A 19,149-nucleotide genomic window follows, 5' to 3' on the forward strand; every position below is an offset into this window, starting at 1 on the left:
CCAGACCCTTAGTTATCAATTTCACTTATTTTAATGGTGGAACTCATTTATTTATAAATAAAATAGTATATATATATATATTAGTTAACAGCCTTTCTCCTACATAGATTCATTGACCCATTATAATTTTTGCATTTCAAATTCTGCCTCCATCTACTTTGTGATACTTTGTTAGGGAGCAAGAAAATTGCCTTAGGAAGTAGATGGTGGCAGCATTTGAAATGCAAAAATTATAAGAGGTCATGAAATGTATGGGGGTTTCTGAGGGGATTTTGGTTACAGAATGAGGGGTTCAGGGTTTTGGTGAGAAGTTTGGGTGCATAATGAGGGGTTCAGGGTTTCCGGTGAGGAGTTTAGGTGCATAATGAGGGGTTCGGGGGCAGGTTAAGGAGTTTGGGTGCAGAATGAGCAGTTCCCGGGTGACTGGGTGTAAGTGCTACAATATGAAGTATTTTAAGTACTGAGGCTGTAAGAACAAACAGGTTGCAGTAGAAGGAATAAAGGGTGTAAGCGTTTGGGTATGTATGTATTGGGTAATTGTAAAGCGTGGCTAATCACCCGTAAGGGTCTCAAGGTGCTGCTCATTTTATCGACCTCGGATGGATGAAAGGCTGAGTGGACCTCGCCAGGGATCGAACCTGCAACCCTTGAGTTGCTACAGAGCTCAGCGACAGTCCCTTAGCATGCTTAGCTATCTGTCTGGGTAAGAAGCAGAAAGAATAGAGTACAGAGACTGCTGTAGTGATTTACATCCCCAAGGTTCATGTACAATTGAAGCAATGCCTCTTACAGGCATAACAGCCAATCACAAAAATGCCCTTAGCCGGTAAGTGTCACGTAATACACTACTGCCTACTAGTCACATGACCCGACCCAGATAAAGAGGAAGCTGCAGCCATATTTAAACAGTTACATTAACTATTTTGTGCGCAAAATGTAACTGCATCTTTGCGACAGTATGGTCACCCATGCCAAATTCATTGCGTGGATGAAGACCACATATCGTCATTCAGACTCAAAGGGACATGAAACCTAACATTTTTCCTTTAATGATTCAGATAGAGAATACAATTTTAAACAAGGTTCCAATTTACGTATATTATCTAATTTGCTTAAAGGGACACTAAACCATGAAAAAAAGTAATCTTCAATTGCAAGTTTATTATAGATTACATATATTTGTAATAGGCTTTGTGTTTACAATTAATACCATTTCTTATAAAATCAAGATTGAAAATGTAACAAATTCCAAACCCACCGCCAGCTAGTATTTTTCAATCTTCAAATACGGACCGATAACCCAGGTTATCAAAATGGATGAAAAATGCCGCTATGCGCATGTGCGATATTCAGTCCATAGTATACGTCACCAGCAGACCCTCTGTATCGGGTAAGAACTGAGCGCTGCGCTGAGAGAATCTCCCTAACAATAACGAGCATTAGGGTTAGAAATAAGCGCATGCGTCTGGTGACGAGATAGGATATGCGAGTCAAGGAACACAAAGCGCATGCGTCTGGTGACGACATAGTCACTTAATGATATGCATGATATGCATAAAATGGGAATCGGATTGGCGATTGTGTTTGGTAGTGCACGGCCCATATTAGAGGGTTGACTGTACTGACGTCATGCTCTAAATATAAATTATAATTTTCAAGTCTTCTGAAAAATCGTTTTACTGAAAAAATAGGTAAGATATGTTATATAAACGTTTGTTGTTTGAAAACGATAGTCAGGTTGGGCTGAAAATAGTAAAGTTTTGGAATCCTTTAATTCTTTTGGAATCATTTGTTGAAGAAGCAGCAATGCACTACTGGGAGCAAGCTGACTGTGTTTGGTGAGCCAATAACATGAGGCATATATGTGCAGCCACCAACCAGCAGCTCCTGAGACTACCTAGGTATACTTTTCAACAAAGCATGTCAAAAGATCAAAACAAATGACATTATAGAAGTAAATTGGAAAGTTTATTAAAACGACATGCTCTTAACGATGAAAGGTTAAATTGCAAGCTCTTTCTGAATCAGATTTTATTTAAATTTTTAGGTCCCTTTAACAATAACACAAGGAATACATTGCTAATAGACAAATGAAAAATAGCATTACAGGACATTAAACATTTCCTGCTTTTGTGAAAAAAAACGGTGCTTGTCCCACGCTCCCTAGAGAGGCCAAAAAGTAAATTCTCTAACCTGTAAATGATTTAAACTAAAACGAGGCGCTAGCAGAAAACCCAATGCATTATCCGATTAGTTGTGCATCAGGTGACCTCACAGATATACGGACCAATCAGATCATGCATTAACGCCCCTCATTGCTTTACTTCTGTTTGGGGATTTAGGTTCTGTTTTGACTCCCGCCATCTGATTTCGTCTCTCCACATATGTGCCCATACATCTCAGCCCTGTTTACCTTTTCTGTGGTGTGACTACAAAAAAAATTGTTACGTGCATATTTGGTTTCCAAAATAGGTGTCCTGAACCTAAGTTTATCAATTTTGATAGCTTTTATTAGAAAAAATGACAAATTAATATATAAGGGTACGTATGTGAGTGATGGGAGTTACATTCTGACATAAATACAGAACGGAATGCAAGTCCCATCCAGTTTACTGTATAGTAGGGATGCCTGTAAATGATTGTAGTTACAGTGTGGCTTATCTGTATGCCACAATGCAACCTCATTCACTCACATACACGTAACATGTATGTTTAATGTATAATGGCTCATATACAGGGAGTGCAGAATTATTAGGCAAGTTGTATTTTTGAGGATTAATTTTATTATTGAACAACAACCATGTTCTCAATGAACCCAAAAAAACTCATTAATATCAAAGCTGAATAGTTTTGGAAGTAGTTTTTAGTTTGTTTTTAGTTTTAGCTATTTTAGGGGGATATCTGTGTGTGCAGGTGACTATTACTGTGCATAATTATTAGGCAACTTAACAAAAAACAAATATATACCCATTTCAATTATTTATTTTTACCAGTGAAACCAATATAACATCTCAACATTCACAAATATACATTTCTGACATTCAAAAACAAAACAAAATCAAATCAGTGACAATATAGCCACCTTTCTTTGCAAGGACACTCAAAAGCCTGTCAGTGTTTTGATCTGTTCACCATCAACATTGCGTGCAGCAGCAACCACAGCCTCCCAGACACTGTTCAGAGAGGTGTACTGTTTTCCCCTCCTTGTAAATCTCACATTTGATGATGGACCACAGGTTCTCAATGGGGTTCAGATCAGGTGAACAAGGAGGCCATGTCATTAGATTTTCTTCTTTTATACCCTTTCTTGCCAGCCACGCTGTGGAGTACTTGGACGCGTGTGATGGAGCATTGTCCTGCATGAAAATCATGTTTTTCTTGAAGGATGCAGACTTCTTCCTGTACCACTGCTTGAAGAAGGTGTCTTCCAGAAACTGGCAGTAGGACTGGGAGTTGAGCTTGACTCCATCCTCAACCCGAAAAGGACCCACAAGCTCATCTTTGATGATACCAGCCCAAACCAGTACTCCACCTCCACCTTGCTGGCGTCTGAGTCGGACTGGAGCTCTCTGCCCTTTACCAATCCAGCCACGGGCCCATCCATCTGGCCCATCAAGACTCACTCTCATTTCATCAGTCCATAAAACCTTAGAAAAATCAGTCTTGAGATATTTCTTGGCCCAGTCTTGACGTTTCAGCTTGTGTGTCTTGTTCAATGGTGGTCGTCTTTCAGCCTTTCTTACCTTGGCCATGTCTCTGAGTATTGCACACCTTGTGCTTTTGGGCACTCCAGTGATGTTGCAGCTCTGAAATATGGCCAAACTGGTGGCAAGTGGCATCTTGGCAGCTGCACGCTTGACTTTTCTCAGTTCATGGGCAGTTATTTTGCGCCTTGGGTTTTCCACACGCTTCTTGCGACCCTGTTGACTATTTTGAATGAAACGCTTGATTGTTCGATGATCACGCTTCAGAAGCTTTGCAATTTTAAGAGTGCTGCATCCCTCTGCAAGATATCTCACTATTTTTGACTTTTCTGAGCCTGTCAAGTCCTTCTTTTGACCCATTTTGCCAAAGGAAAGGAAGTTGCCTAATAATTATGCACACCTGATATAGGGTGTTGATGTCATTAGACCACACCCCTTCTCATTACAGAGATGCACATCACCTAATATGCTTAATTGGTAGCAGGCTTTCGAGCCTATACAGCTTGGAGTAAGACAACATGCATAAAGAGGATGATGTGGTCAAAAATACTCATTTGCCTAATAATTCTGCACACAGTGTACATGTTACATGTGATGGTGAAGGGGGCTGTCTTGGAGTGATGGGAGTTGCATTGTGCCTTAGTTGTACACCACTATGCAACTCTATTTGCTCGCACACGTGTAACATGTATGTGTGGTGTATAATGCCTCACATTTATGTTACATGTATGTGTACTGTGTAGGGGGGCTGCCTGGGAGTGATAGGGTTTTAGTGTGGCTTTTCTGTATGCTACAATGCAACCTCATTCACTCAAATATTAAATATCTATATCGGGTACTAGCACTCCGCAAATCTCACAGACCAATCAGATCATACATAGGAGATAGGCGTTAATGCATGATCTGATTGGCCAGTGTCTCCGTCAGGTCACCGGATGCACAAACAATCAGATAATGCATTGGGTTTGCCGCTAGAGCCTCGTAAACTAAATAGCTGGCTTAGGCAATTTGCAGCTTTTTAAAAACCTAGCTTACAGATTGCTTTCTGGCTTCTAAAGGGAGAGTGGGACAAAGCACAATTTTTATACACAAGTTTATTTAAAGGGATACTAAAAACAACCAAAGAAGCGTACAATAGCTGTGCTGCCTCTTGTAACCTGCATGCTTGATACAGTCAAGCAGATCATTCCAATTAGACAAGGGATATTAGTGGGAGATAATCCGTCTTATGGCAGATAAGCAGCTGTATTAAATCAGCAGGACACAGCTTTCTTCAAAAAAAAAAAATTATGAGCCTTACAAGTAAATGTAGGATTTCATATAATTCTACTCTTTGGGGTCCATTTATCATTGTGTGGACGAACATGATACGCTATGGCGAACAATGTCCGCCGCACATCGATAAATGCCGACAGCATACGCTGTTGGCATTTATCATTGCACCAGCAGTTCTTGGCAGTGCATGAGTTAAGGAGCAGTGGTCTTAAGACCGCTGCTTCTTAACTCCTGTTTCCGGTGAGCCTGAAGGCTCGCGCGGAAACAAGGGGAACAGGGGCCATTCGACCCTTGTTAAATAGACCCCTTTCACATTCATCTGTAAACCTGAAATACAAAGGGGCATATGTATCAAGCTCCGAATGGAGCTTGATGCCCCGTGTTTCTGGCGAGCCTGCAGACTAGCCAGAAACAGCAGTTATGAAGCAGCGGTCACAAAGACCGCTGCTCCATAACCTGTCCGCCTGCTCTGAGCAGGCGGACAGACATCGCCGGAAATCAACCCGATCGAGTACGATCGGGTTGATTGACACCCCCCTGCTGGCGGCCGATTGGCCGCGAGTCTGCAGGGGGCGGCGTTGCACCTGCAGCTCTTGTGAGCTGCTGGTGCAATGCTGAATACGGCGAGCATATTGCTCTCCGTATTCAGCGAGGTCTGGCAGTGCGGATCAGGTCCGACAGACCTTGATAACTAGAGGCCAAAGTCTTCCCCATCTGCAAAAAAAAGACAAAGAATAACCTTCACGTTTTCTCACATGCATTTGGTTAGTGTGTTTTTTGGTAAAGAGGAATTGTTTTAATCCATCAGAAAACAAATACACGTTTTATGGGTATATCTGACAAGTAAAGTGGTTAACCGTAATATGTGAAAGATACTGTGTGGCTGAAATGTGTCAGCTAAAATGAGTACTAATAATATGTGAAAACGAATATGAAGATGAAATGTGTCAAGTAAAGTGTATTACTGGGAGATGTGTATCAGATGCGTGCTCAGTAAAACATGCCAGGTAAAATGTATCCCAGTGATAAGGGCCAAATTCACCATTAGTTAATGTGTTACGGGAAATATGTCTGTTTAAATGAGTAACAGTGAAATTTGGTTTAAAAAAAATAAAAAATAAAAAGTGTATAAGGAGACATAGGCCCCTATTTATCAAGGTCTGGCGGACCTGATCCGACAGTGCGGATCAGGTCCGCCAGACCTCGCTGAATACGGCGAGCAATACGCTCGCCGTATTCAGCATTGCACCAGCAGCTCACAAGAGCTGCTGGTGGCAACGCCGCCCCCTGCAAACTCGCGGCCAATCGGCCGCCAGCAGGGGGGTATCAATCAACCCGATCGTACTCGATCGGGTTGATTTCCGGCGATGTCTGTCCGCCTGCTCAGAGCAGGCGGACAGGTTATGGAGCAGCGGTCTTTGTGACCGCTGCTTCATAACTGCTGTTTCTGGTGAGCTTGCAGGCTCGCCAGAAACACGGTGGAACATCAAGCTCTATTCGGAGCTTGATAGATAGGCCCCATAGTAAATTTGTTATGGTGCTTGGGGCTAGAGATATGCAAATATTTTGCATATTTGTTAAAAATAACTATTGCCTGTGTTCTTTTGTTCTATTTAAAAATAAATTAATTCTTCCCTTTTATCGAATGTAACATTTCAATATTCATAGCTCAGCAATTGAATGATGACTCTGATGAACCTGAAAGATAAGTCTATGGGAATCAATAGTCTATGGGAACATGGGAATAGAAAATTTGAATGTTCACATTTGATATTTTGGTGTTACCATTTGATATTTGACTATAGCATCATGCTACAAGGCTATTGAGTGAAAGATGCATATTCTTTCAAATGATCAGTCCATTGTCTCACAAAGCCGCCTTTTCCTCTGAACTAAAACCCATTCAAGGGGTCATTGACCAGATAAATTATTAATATCTCTCTCCAGATGATTATGTCCTCATCAAGCTCAACGAAATTTGTTTTCCCTAAGTGGCTTTTTTTAAATGCAATGTTTTGTTAGGACAAGACAAGAAACATTGATGTGATGTTAGGAACTTTTTTCTAACGTAATTAAAGGGATATTAAACAGTCTGTTTCCTTTTTGTAATAAAAAAGCATTAAGCAGTTGGTTATATGTAATAGAACCCATTGCAATATGTATTTTTCTTCAATTTAAAAGGATTTTAGCTTTTTTCCTATTTTTAACTTTCATTTGTGCAGTGTCCATTACTCCCTGTCACAGCCCTTCAAGGAGGCTGGGGTCTCTACAGGAAGGCTTGTCTACCTTGATGTCATTAATCTTCTAGAGTAACTTGAGCTGGTTTACTATTCTGATAATGCTAGCGATACAGTAAATTGGTTTTGCTCATGCTCAGAAGAGGCACAACACAACTTACGTTCAAAAAATGTCTTATCTCCTATTCCTGAGGGCAGTGGCTACAATGAGAAATTCTAAGCGCTTATTTTGCAAGAAGTTCAAGTAAGTTGTTTGCTGTTTTTACACAATCTGTTTCGTTTTATGTTTACTTTGATTTAACATATGTGTTTTTATAAAGCAGTATTGTTTCATATCCCTTTAACATTTTACTAATTAGACTAGAAATGTGAATCTGGATCTCAGTCTACTAAATTAAGGAATCCCAACGCAGACATTGCTTTGCTATATATCTACCCATCCCCAACTACTCCTCCACTTTATCTAATTGCAACTCATAGAATGATACTTTTATCTAGAAATGGTTTCATAGTAACAATCAAATGTATGTTTGAGGGTCTTTGAGTACAGGTAGCCCTCAGTTTACGCCGGGGTTAGGTTCCAGAAGGAATGGTTGTAAATCGAAACCGTTGTAAATTGAAACCCAGTTTATAATGTAAGTCAATGGGAAGTGAGGGAGTTAGGTTCCAGGCCCCTCTCAAAATTCTCATAAGTGACACCTAATACATTATTTTTAAAGCTTTGAAATGAAGACTTTAATGCTAAACAGCATTATAAACCTAATAAAATAATCACACAACACAGACTTCACTTGCATTTTTCTGCAAACAGTTCTTTCTATGCATTCCAATCTGGGCTGATTTATAGACAGGAAGATCTTGTTCCTTTGAAATCTGCTCAATAGCTCAGGTCTGGTTAAACTGATTAATTTCAGCTTGCATAGCTTTGCTGCAACACAAGCGGACAGCTCCACCTACTGGCTATTTTAATAAATGGACTGCTTCTCAATGCTTTTCAATAGCAGTCACATGACTGGAAAAAAAGGTTGTTATTCTGAAACGGTGTAAATTGAACCGTTGTAAAACGAGGGCCACCTGTATATGTGTGTTTTGTTACTTTTCTTGCTAAAAATTGCTAATTTATATTTCTCTTTCTTTAAAATAATTGTAATACCTGTTCATTGGCCCTGCAAGCACAAACATATTCCTATGTGTCCTATATGAAAAGGTTCCTCAGCATGTGGTACTTGTACTCTTTGTGTTATTTGGGCCACTATCAAGTGGTATTTAACCACTTCACTACCGGAATTTTTATAAAAGAACTTGCCCAAAATATCTGAGAATTTTTTACATTTTTACTATCACTCCATTTAAACAGAAATAGATGCCTTGGTTTTATCTTTATTTACCTGTCAAAACTATATATATATTTTTTAAGTAGACAACCCAGGGTATTTATCTAAGCCCCTCTTGGTATATTTCATGCCACCATTTCAACACCAAATGCAATCAAATAAAAAAAATTGTTACCTTTTTCACAAACTTTAGGTTTCTCACTGAAATTATTTACATACCGCTTGTACAATCATAAATCCAACAGCTCAGTTCTGCACATTAGCAGACCAGACCGTGCAAGCTGCCAAGAGGGAGACACTCCAAGAAATCCAAAAAGTACAAAACGGCAGCAGTGACAAGATTAAGGGTTGAATCCGGAAACGTTTTTATTTTTCTCTGTACCCCTAAATAAATGTATTTGATTTATTGGGACAAGTGCTGCTGCCTTTTAGTACTGCTTGTACAATCATGGCACAAATGGTTGTAAAGTTTCTCTGGGATCCCCTTTGTTTAGAAATAGCAGACATATCTAGCTTTGGTTTTTTGGTAATTAGAAGGCCGCTAATTGCAGCTGCACACGACACTTCTAGTTATTTGCGGCAGTGAAGGAGTTAATTAGGTAGCTTGTAAGGTTAATGTTAGCTTTAGTCTAGAGATTACCCTCCCGCCTGACACTTCCCCACCCCCTGATCTCTACCTAACCTCTCCCAAACATCTCTCTTCCCTCCCTCACCCCTCACTGGTCACTCCTATCTTAGGTAAAGGCAAACTTTCTGCCAATGTGAAAATTAAAGGCATTTTTTTAATTAAATATTTTTTAATATGTTTTAGTATGTTCCACAGTGTAGGATCCCCTAAAAACCTCCAACCTCCCTGATCCCTCCCAAACAGCTCTCTAACCTTCCCCCCTCTAACTAGTTTTGCCATCTTATGTTCTGGCAGCTGTCTGCCAGTACCTATAAAACACTTTTTTATGTAATTTTATTTTTTTCTATGGTGTAGTGGTCCCCCTTCCCGCAATCCCAAGTTAGGGACCCCCACCACACCTTTTTTTTGTAGCGAAGCGCCCCTTCCCTCCCTCTCACTTTATTTTTATTTTCTGCAGTGTAGGGCCCTCCCCTTCCTCCATCGTTTGGCCACCCACCCCCGGCCTCACGGATTCCCTCCATTGCACCAGCAGGTGATCGGTGTGCACACAGTGACACAGACAGTATAACTGTGTGTAACTATCTGGCATCTGCCCTCATATGGAACTGGAGCACCAATCACACTCCATATGCAGGCAGATCCCTGGAGCTCAGGAACTCCAGCTCTCGGCTGTAACATAACATATATGTTGTGCGGTACGATTGCCAAAGTACCGCACAACGTATATATATATATATATATATATATATATATATATATATATATATATATATATGTCTGTGTATGTATGTATGTATATGTCCAAATGGGTGAAGGGGTTAATGTAACAGTAAAATAACAATTAAACATTAATGATTCAGAGAGAACAAACAATTTTAAGCAAATTTCTATTCTTCTATTATGAAATTTGTTTTCTTCTTAGTATCCAGTGTTCTCCCAGGCACACCACCCAAACATGTTTACCGACAACCCAGCTAAAATGTATGCCAATATTAAGCTAAAATGTGCTAATATTTACAATGTCTGTTGCATAAATTATCTTTAAATCTATTTATGTGTAAACATACATTTTTAGTACTTTGAATAGCTTAAAGGGACACTGAACCCAATTTTTTTCTTTCGGGATACAGATAGAGCATGCAATTTTAAGCAACTTTCTAATTTACTCCTATTATTGTCTTCGTTCTCTTGCTATCTTTATTTGAAAAAGAAGGCACCCATGCTGTTATTTGGTTCTGAACCCTGGACAGAACTTTCTTATTGATGGATGAATTTATCCACCAATCAGCAAAGACAACCCAGGTTGTTCACCAAAAATCGGCCGGCATCGGAACTTACATTCTTGCATTTCAAATAAAAATACGAAGTAAATGATGAAAATTTGATAATAGGAGTAAATTAGAAAGTTGCTTACAATTTCATGCTCTATCTGAATCACAAAATAAAAATTTGGGTTCAGTGTCCCTTTAAGTATTACACTGTCCCCACATGGACACTTTAAAAGGCCACCTGGTATCCTTTGTTGGAGAGCATACCTAGGTAGGCTCAGGAGCAGTAATGCACTGCTATGAGTTAGCTGATGATTGGTTGCTGCACCCATATGCCTCTTGTCATTGGCTCAACAGATGTGTTCAGATAGCTCCCAGTAGTGCCTTGCTACTCCTGAGCCTACTCTTCAACAAAGATTACTGAGAGAAGAAAGACAATTATATAATATAATTAAATTGGAAAGTTGTTTAAAATTTTGTGTTCTATCTAAATCATTAATCAAGTTTAATTTTGACTTTACTTTCCCTTTAAAGGAACATGAAACCCAAAATGTTTCTTTCACGATTCAGATTGAGAATTCTAATTTGCTTCATTCCGTGAGTATCCTTTGTCAAAGAAACAGCAAGGCACTTGGGTCAGCCAAATAACATGAGGCAGCCACCAATCAGCAGCTCCTGAACCTACCTAGGTATGGTTTCCAACAAAGGAAGCCAAAAGAACAAAACAAATTTGATAATAGAAGTAAATTTGAAAGTTGTTTAAAATTGCACACTGTATCTGAATCACCATCACCATCATGTCCCTTTCGCACACTTGTTGTATAAAAAAAACCTTATCTCTCATACATACTGATACAGGGTTTATTAAACAAAAGGGGGTTCTTGTTTTCAATGTTTAATGTCCCTTTAAATTGTGTGATGAAAGTATTTTTACCCCTTTCAGGGCCAGATTACGAGTGAATCGCTATTGAACGCTTTCGCTAGAGTGCTAATTGCGCTTGAAGTAAACTTTTTGTGAGCGTCGGGTGGCGCTCTATTTTATCAGTTAAAAGTAAAAAGTTATCGCTCTCATGCTAACTCGACACGCGCAAAAAGCCTAACCTATTCCCCCTATAGAAGTTGGGGGGAAAACTAACACCCAACTCGCACGCAAACCCATGGCATATTCTTATGTGGGCTAACCCGACGTGAAAATATGAATATTCACATTCCAATGTTCCGCACATAGGCAGAATATGATCTATTTATTTATAAATACATATTTCTATTTATTGACCACAACACGAATACAGTGGCACCACTTCGGCAACCTTTTCTATTTTTATATATAAGCTGACATAGAACCGTGTTTATGTTGTGAATAATTATTAAGACAAAAAGGTGGTGCTGTGCAGTATGTAATATACTGGACAAAATTAGAGGAAAAGCCTCACAAAAGACTGCACGTATAGCACTCTGTGCCTCGACTTTGAGTGGAGAAATCGGGAATGATAAAATATAACTTTTATTACAATAATTTAAAATAGCAATCTCAAATTAAAAACAACCAAAGAACTGTAGGCCTTTTCCTTGATTTTGAATAAGCCTTTGATATGTCAAAAATAATTGTAGGAAAATGTATAGGCGGGATACTGCCTCTCAGACCACAATGGGAACCTCCTCTTGCCAAATTAAATGGTTAATAAAGAGGATTTGTGTCTCAGTATCCAGCTATGGATATCTATGTATCAACCAAATGTATTACTGGAGTAACAAAGAATCCCATGTATTTGGACTTGGTGGACAATATTGTCAACCTTATATTAATAAGGCTAGAGTTAATCATAAATGGTAGGTCAGCAATCTTGATATCAAATATAATATTATACTTTGAGTTAGATATGAAAGTGATAATACACAGTATACAGTGGAGAAATAATACTTGTAATATTATGGTTTCACTTTATTAATACATGTAGTATCGTCTTTGTGTTATACTTGGATTGATATTGGATGTTGAAGATTTCAGATCATCCAAATTACATATATCACCTTGTGATTGTTTTTATACTTGATCCATAGTATGGATTCAAATGTAACCTGAGTATAATAGTATCAGCTCTTGTATCTTGTTTTAAAGATCTTATTCTGATCCCTAATTTAGATTTGAATGTGACTTGAGTGTAATAGTATCAGTTATTGTTTCTTGTTTTAGAGAAATTCTTCTGACAAGCCTAAGTATATCTGTCTGGGATAACTTGTTATAAGTTAAATAGGTAATTCATATGTAACATATCGTTTACCCAGTAAAATACAGTTGTGTGGATACTTAATATTATGTGCTACAATAATTATTACAAGTTTGCTGCACAGTAGTATATGTAAGATATTTGCGCTGAAGACATCAATTATAATGGATTAATTACAGACCACAAGAGAGTAGGTTTATGAGAATAAACCAAGTAAAATAATCTCCAGCATGTAGCTTTAAATTCTACTGGTATAGTTAGATCTTATAAACCATAATAATGTACCAGTATGTGTTGGTTTGTAATTATCGTAATAGATATATTATAATCTTTGTTCAACTAAATATAATTGCTGTGCTTATGTTACAGGTAATCTAGTAACAGTGTCCCATGCACCTATATCTATAAAAGTAGCAGCCAAGTTATTAGATAGTAGCGATATTGTTAGGAGTTCACAAGCAGACTCAGTATCTGTTTGTGCTCGTGTGTAAATTGAAGCTGGTATTCAAATTAGCGCTCAGTAATAACTGAATAACTATATACCGCTAATAAAGCTCTTTAGTTATAGTGTGGCACTGAATGTGAGCTGAACGCTGGGACCGCACTGAGCGCTAATTTGAATACCAGAACATAGAAATATGGAATATTTACAGTAAATACACAGCATAACACTTTATTAAAAATGAATATTGCATAAATATAATTTTACATGCTTTCATCTACTTAACTGCAAAGGGCTCCAATGCGCATATATGTATACATATGTATTTATGTGTTTATGTGTAGATACACATATAAATACATATGTATAGATGTAGACATCTATATATACATACATATACATCAACATTTATGCATACATATACATCTTTAGATATGTATATGTATGTATCTCAATGTTAAAGTCCTTTGGCTGCCTTTTTTTTTCTAACACCTGAGATTTCATATAATGTTTGAGCCTTTATAACTTTTTTATGCAATATTTTTTTAGAAAACAAATTTATTAGATAATTTTATTATGAGTGTAACTTACTTTATAATGTATTGTTGATTTGTTTTGTGAGACTTTTTTGTTTTGCAAAACAGTTAACCACAGCTCTGAGGACGTGCTAACTTGTATTGCACTCAAGCGATCGCGTTTACTTTCAACTTGTAATACCAGCACAATTTAACCTGCACGCGAAGACGAAAACCTGATATTGCTTGCGTGCAAATGTTTGCGCTCCACTCATAATCTAGCCTAAAGTATTTACATAAAGTTTATACCTTAGCAGCTAAAATGGACTCTATAACACTTTAAAAATAATGTTCAGGTGGTTAAAATGAATGATAATAAACTATAATCTCAAATAAATTTGTATCATCTATAGAATTAAAGGGACAGTAAATGCTCAATGGAAAAACCTGTGATGTGCAAAGTGTGTTCATAATAAGTTATTAAAATACTTATTACAAGTAATAAATGTATCACTGGCCATACACCCCTGCCACTCTTTTTTCCCTAAATATTAGCAGTGGGAGTTTTGTTTTTGTTTTGTTTGTTTTTTGTTTTTTTGGGGGGGGTGTAAATTTATCTTGTAGCAAGTGCATTCATTTACACTTTATATATTGAAGAGCTTTTATCCGTGTACTGTCCCTTTAAGTCCATAAGAATAAATTAACTGACGCAATAGATACCTATTTGCATTATATGGTTTATTTCTACATTCCATTAGAATATGAATAGTAAATAGTAAACACCAAAATAATCCACATAACATTTATTTTGCTGTAATGGATCAGCAAAATTATTATATGTAGAATTAAAGTTTATTTAAATATTTGTCACGTTGTTTGTAACTGTCACTGTAACATACTGCAGATGACTTCTGTATTTTATGAGACTGTTTATAATTATTATTATTTTTATCAATGAACTGTTAAAGCGTAAACTGGGTAAAGTATGTACCTCATCGTATAGCCGGTAAATCTTTATCCCCATCGTTTCAGTGAATAACTGCCATGGTTCCGGTAACACCGGTTCGTCCAATTCACTCCAGGCCCCCTGAAATTGGTCATCAGAAAAGCGCAGCTCCATAACCACAGGTTAACCCAAAGAGCAACTGCTGACAGGACACTGTAAACGTCACCGATAGAACGCGCGTTATCCAATCAGCGCTTTCCGAACTATCAGCAAGCCAATCGCAGACAAGGTTTACTTCCGTGTTTGGTGCAGTGATGAGTGAAATAGTTGTTGTGTATGATGTTGCAGGTTAATACTTGTTTTAACTAGGAACCAATTACTTTAATCAGATTTTTCATCCGGTTACTTTTTTATTAATTTATAGGTTAAATTGGCGTATTAATTTACACAAAAGCAAATGTTACTGAAAACATTATATATTTATTTGTCTATATAATTGTATACTTAGCTGTTTTATGTTTAAACAGAATATTAATTGTACACGGATTGAGCATGAAGCAGGCAGCAAACAGTTGGTGACACAATCATGTAGTCAAGCTTTAACAGATAACCCATTGACTACCAGAAGTGTAATATATTTATGTTGCAAGTATTTTTAGTGACAATGCTAATGTGATGCTGAATATCTTTTGGATTCACTTCCCCTAGCTTGTGTTCTTGCATGTCACTGCTAAAATGCATTCCCTGTTGGTAACCTACATAAATACCTGCCTAAAATTCAATACATTCTGCAGCACACTGTCTAAATTGGATGTAATGGACAAACAAGTGCATTGAATGTCAATTTATGCGGAAGAGAAGGTGCCCACTTGCATAACAAGGACTGCATTCTGGCTGAGTAGCAAAACTCCTGTACTAGGGGCCCAATCCGATATGCAGCGTCGCCCGCAAAAGCCGGCGACGCCAAATTCTGCGCTGGTTTGGTATCCTATATACGGCGTAACATAGAAGTTACGCTTGTATATTTCTTCCTTCGCCCGTAGTTTTTTGCCCCATAGACTGACATACACAACAGGTGCAGTTTGGTATCCAATATACAGCGTAAGGACTTACGTGGCGAAAATGGAGAAATCTTACTCCATTTTCACCTCGCCACAAAATGCAGGCATAGCAAGCCTTACGCTGAGTTTTGGAGCACCGTAACTCCCTAAACTGCCTGCAAAATAAAACCTAACACCTAATGCATGCGCAATGTCTATATACCTGTCAACCGCAATCCCCCACCGCAATACCTAATAAAGTGTTTAAACCCTAAACCGCCGCTCCCGGACCCCGCCGCCACCTACATTAAATGTATTACCCCCTAATCTGATCCCCCTACACCGATGCCACCTACATTATATGTATTACCCCCTAATCTGATCCCCCTACACTGCCGCCACCTATATTAAATATATTACCCCCTAATCTGATCCCCCTACACCGCCGCCACCTATATTAAATATATTATCCCCTAATCTGATCCCCCTACACCGCCGCCACCTATATTAAATATATTAATCCGTAATCTGATCCCCCTACAACGTCGCCACCTATATTAAATATATTAACCCCTAATCTGATCCCCCTACACCGCCGCCACCTATATTAAATATATTAATCCCTAATCTGATCCCCCTACAACGTCGCCACCTATATTAAATATATTAACCCCTAATCTGATCCCCCTACACCGCCGCCACCTATATTAAATATATTAACCCCTAATCTGATCCCCCTACACCGCCGCCACCTATATTAAATATATTAACCCCTAATCTGATCCCCCTACACCGCCGCAACCTATATTAAATAAATTAACCCCTAATCTGATCCCCCTACACCGCCGCCACCTATATTAAATATATTAACCCCTAATCTGATCCCCCTACACTGCTACCACCTATATTAAATATATTACCCCCTAAACCTAAGTCTAACCCTAACACCCCCTAACTTAATTATTATTTAAATAAATCTAAATAATATTAATATTATTAACTAAATTATTCCTATTTAAAACTAAATACTTACCTATAAAATAAACCCTAAGATAGCTACAATATAATTAATAATTACATTGTAGCTATTTTAGGGTTTATATTTATTTTACAGGTAACTTTGTACTTATTTTAACTAGGTACAATAGCTATTAAATAGTTAATAACTATTTAATAGCTACCTAGTTAAAATAATTACAAAATTACCTGTAAAATAAATCCTAACCTAAGTTACAAATACACCTAACACTACACTATCAATAAATTAATTAAATAAACTACAATTATCTAAACTAAAATACAATTAAATAAACTAAACTATATTACAAAAAAAACAAACACTAAATTAAAAAAATTAAAAAATATTACAAGAATGTTAAGCTAATTAACCTAATCTAAGCCCCCTAATAAAATAAAAAAGCCCCCCAAAATAATAAAATTTCCCTACCCTAAACTAAATTACAAAAGTAATCAGCTCTATTACAAGCCCTTAAAAGGACCTTTTGCGGGCATTGCCCCAAAGTAATCAGCTCTTTTACCTGTAAAAGAAAGAACAATCCCCCCCTTTTACAACCCACCACCCACACACCCCTACTCTAAAACCCACCCGATCCCCCCTTAAAAAAACCTAAGTCTAACCCCTAAGTGGTCCTTACCTGTCCTGAAGACCGGCAGAGAAGGTCCTGTTCCAGGCGGTGAAGTCTTCTTCCAAGCGGCGACCTCTTCTTCTTCCAGGAACCAGCCGGAGCGGAGGAGTTGAAGACCGATGACCGTGGAGCTGAAGACCGTCGACTCTGTAACTGAAGACCGGCCACGCTGGAACTGAAGATCAGCCATGCTGGAACTGAAGACCGCGGAACCATGGAGCGTGGAGGATCCTCTTCATACGATCTCTGCCGTACACTGAATAGGAATTCAAGGTACGCGATTAAAAATGGCGTTCCTTGAATTCCTATTGGCTGATTTGAGCCTTCAAATTCAAATCAGCCAATCACATAGTGCAGAATTATATAACATTATTTAGGTGCTATAGCTATAAAACCCTTTTTTCACTTTTAATATTTAAAAAACATACCGCTTTTACAGACCCGCCTCTCTGCTGAGCGGGTCTGTTTTTTTTAGTCAGCGCATCGGGCCAGCTGTATAGTCATAAGACTAAGTGCAGCTCGCTCCTGCTCTGTCTGACAGCAGGAGCGAGCTTTACTTAATGCTATGGCGCGGTCGAGCCGGGCTGTGACTATACAGCTGGCCCGATGCGCTGACTAAAAAAAACAGACCCGCTCAGAGAGAGCGGGTCTGTAAAAGCGGTATGTTTTTTAAATATTAAAAGTGAAAAAAGGGTTTTATAGCTATAGCACCTAAATAATGTTATATAATTCTGCACTATGTGCAGAATTCTCTAACATTATTTTTTAGGTTTACTGTCCCTTTAAGTTAGGATTTATTTTACAGGTAATTTTGTAATTATTTTAACTAGGTAGCTATTAAATAGTTATTAACTATTTAATAGCTATTTACCTAGTTAAAATAAATACAAAGTTAACTGTAAAATAAATATAAACCCTTAAATAGCTACAATGTAATTACAGGGAGTGCAGAATTATTAGGCAAGTTGTCTTTTTGAGGATTAATTTTATTATTGAACAACAACCATGTTCTCAATGAACCCAAAACGTTATAGCTATTTTAGGGGGATATCTGTGTGTGCAGGTGACTATTACTGTGCATAATTATTAGGCAACTTAACAAAAAACAATATATACCCATTTCAATTATTTATTTTTACCAGTGAAACCAATATAACATGTCAACATTCACAAATATACATTTCTGACATTCAAAAACAAAACAAAAACAAATCAGTGACCAATATAGCCACCTTTCTTTGCAAGGACACTCAAAAGCCTGCCATCCATGGATTCTGTCAGTGTTTTGATCTGTTCACCATCAACATTGCGTGCAGCAGCAACCACAGCCTCCCAGACACTGTTCAGAGAGGTGTACTGTTTTCCCTCCTTGTAAATCTCACATTTGATGATGGACCACAGGTTCTCAATGGGTTCAGATCAGGTGAGCCATGTCATTAGATTTTCTTCTTTTATACCCTTTCTTGCCAGCCACGCTGTGGAGTACTTGGACGCGTGTGATGGAGCATTGTCCTGCATGAAAATCATGTTTTTCTTGAAGGATGCAGACTTCTTCCTGTACCACTGCTTGAAGAAGGTGTCTTCCAGAAACTGGCAGTAGGACTGGGAGTTGAGCTTGACTCCATCCTCAACCCGAAAAGACCCCACAAGCTCATCTTTGATGATACCAGCCCAAACCAGTACTCCACCTCCACCTTGCTGGCGTCTGAGTCGGACTGGAGCTCTCTGCCCTTTACCAATCCAGCCACGGGCCCATCCATCTGGCCCATCAAGACTCACTCTCATTTCATCAGTCCATAAAACCTTAGAAAAATCAGTCTTGAGATATTTCTTGGCCCAGTCTTGACGTTTCAGCTTGTGTGTCTTGTTCAGTGGTGGTCATCTTT

At 38.3% G+C, this 19,149-nt stretch overlaps 1 protein-coding gene across 3 annotated transcripts in view; it reads right to left on the minus strand.

Annotated features, from left to right (window-relative positions):
• PCTP (phosphatidylcholine transfer protein) overlaps positions 1–14,797 on the minus strand; it is a 100,133-nt gene extending 85,336 nt beyond the window's left edge. For all 3 annotated transcript variants that reach the window (XM_053708200.1, XM_053708208.1, XM_053708191.1), the window contains exon 1: positions 14,623–14,797. In XM_053708200.1, coding sequence (XP_053564175.1) covers positions 14,623–14,751 — 129 coding nt within the window. In that variant the 5' untranslated portion in view covers positions 14,752–14,797. The remainder of the gene's footprint in view (positions 1–14,622) is intronic.
• Between the last annotated feature and the right edge of the window lie 4,352 nt (positions 14,798–19,149).

This window comes from Bombina bombina, chromosome 1, assembly GCF_027579735.1.
Source record: "Bombina bombina isolate aBomBom1 chromosome 1, aBomBom1.pri, whole genome shotgun sequence".
Lineage (NCBI taxonomy): Eukaryota > Metazoa > Chordata > Amphibia > Anura > Bombinatoridae > Bombina > Bombina bombina.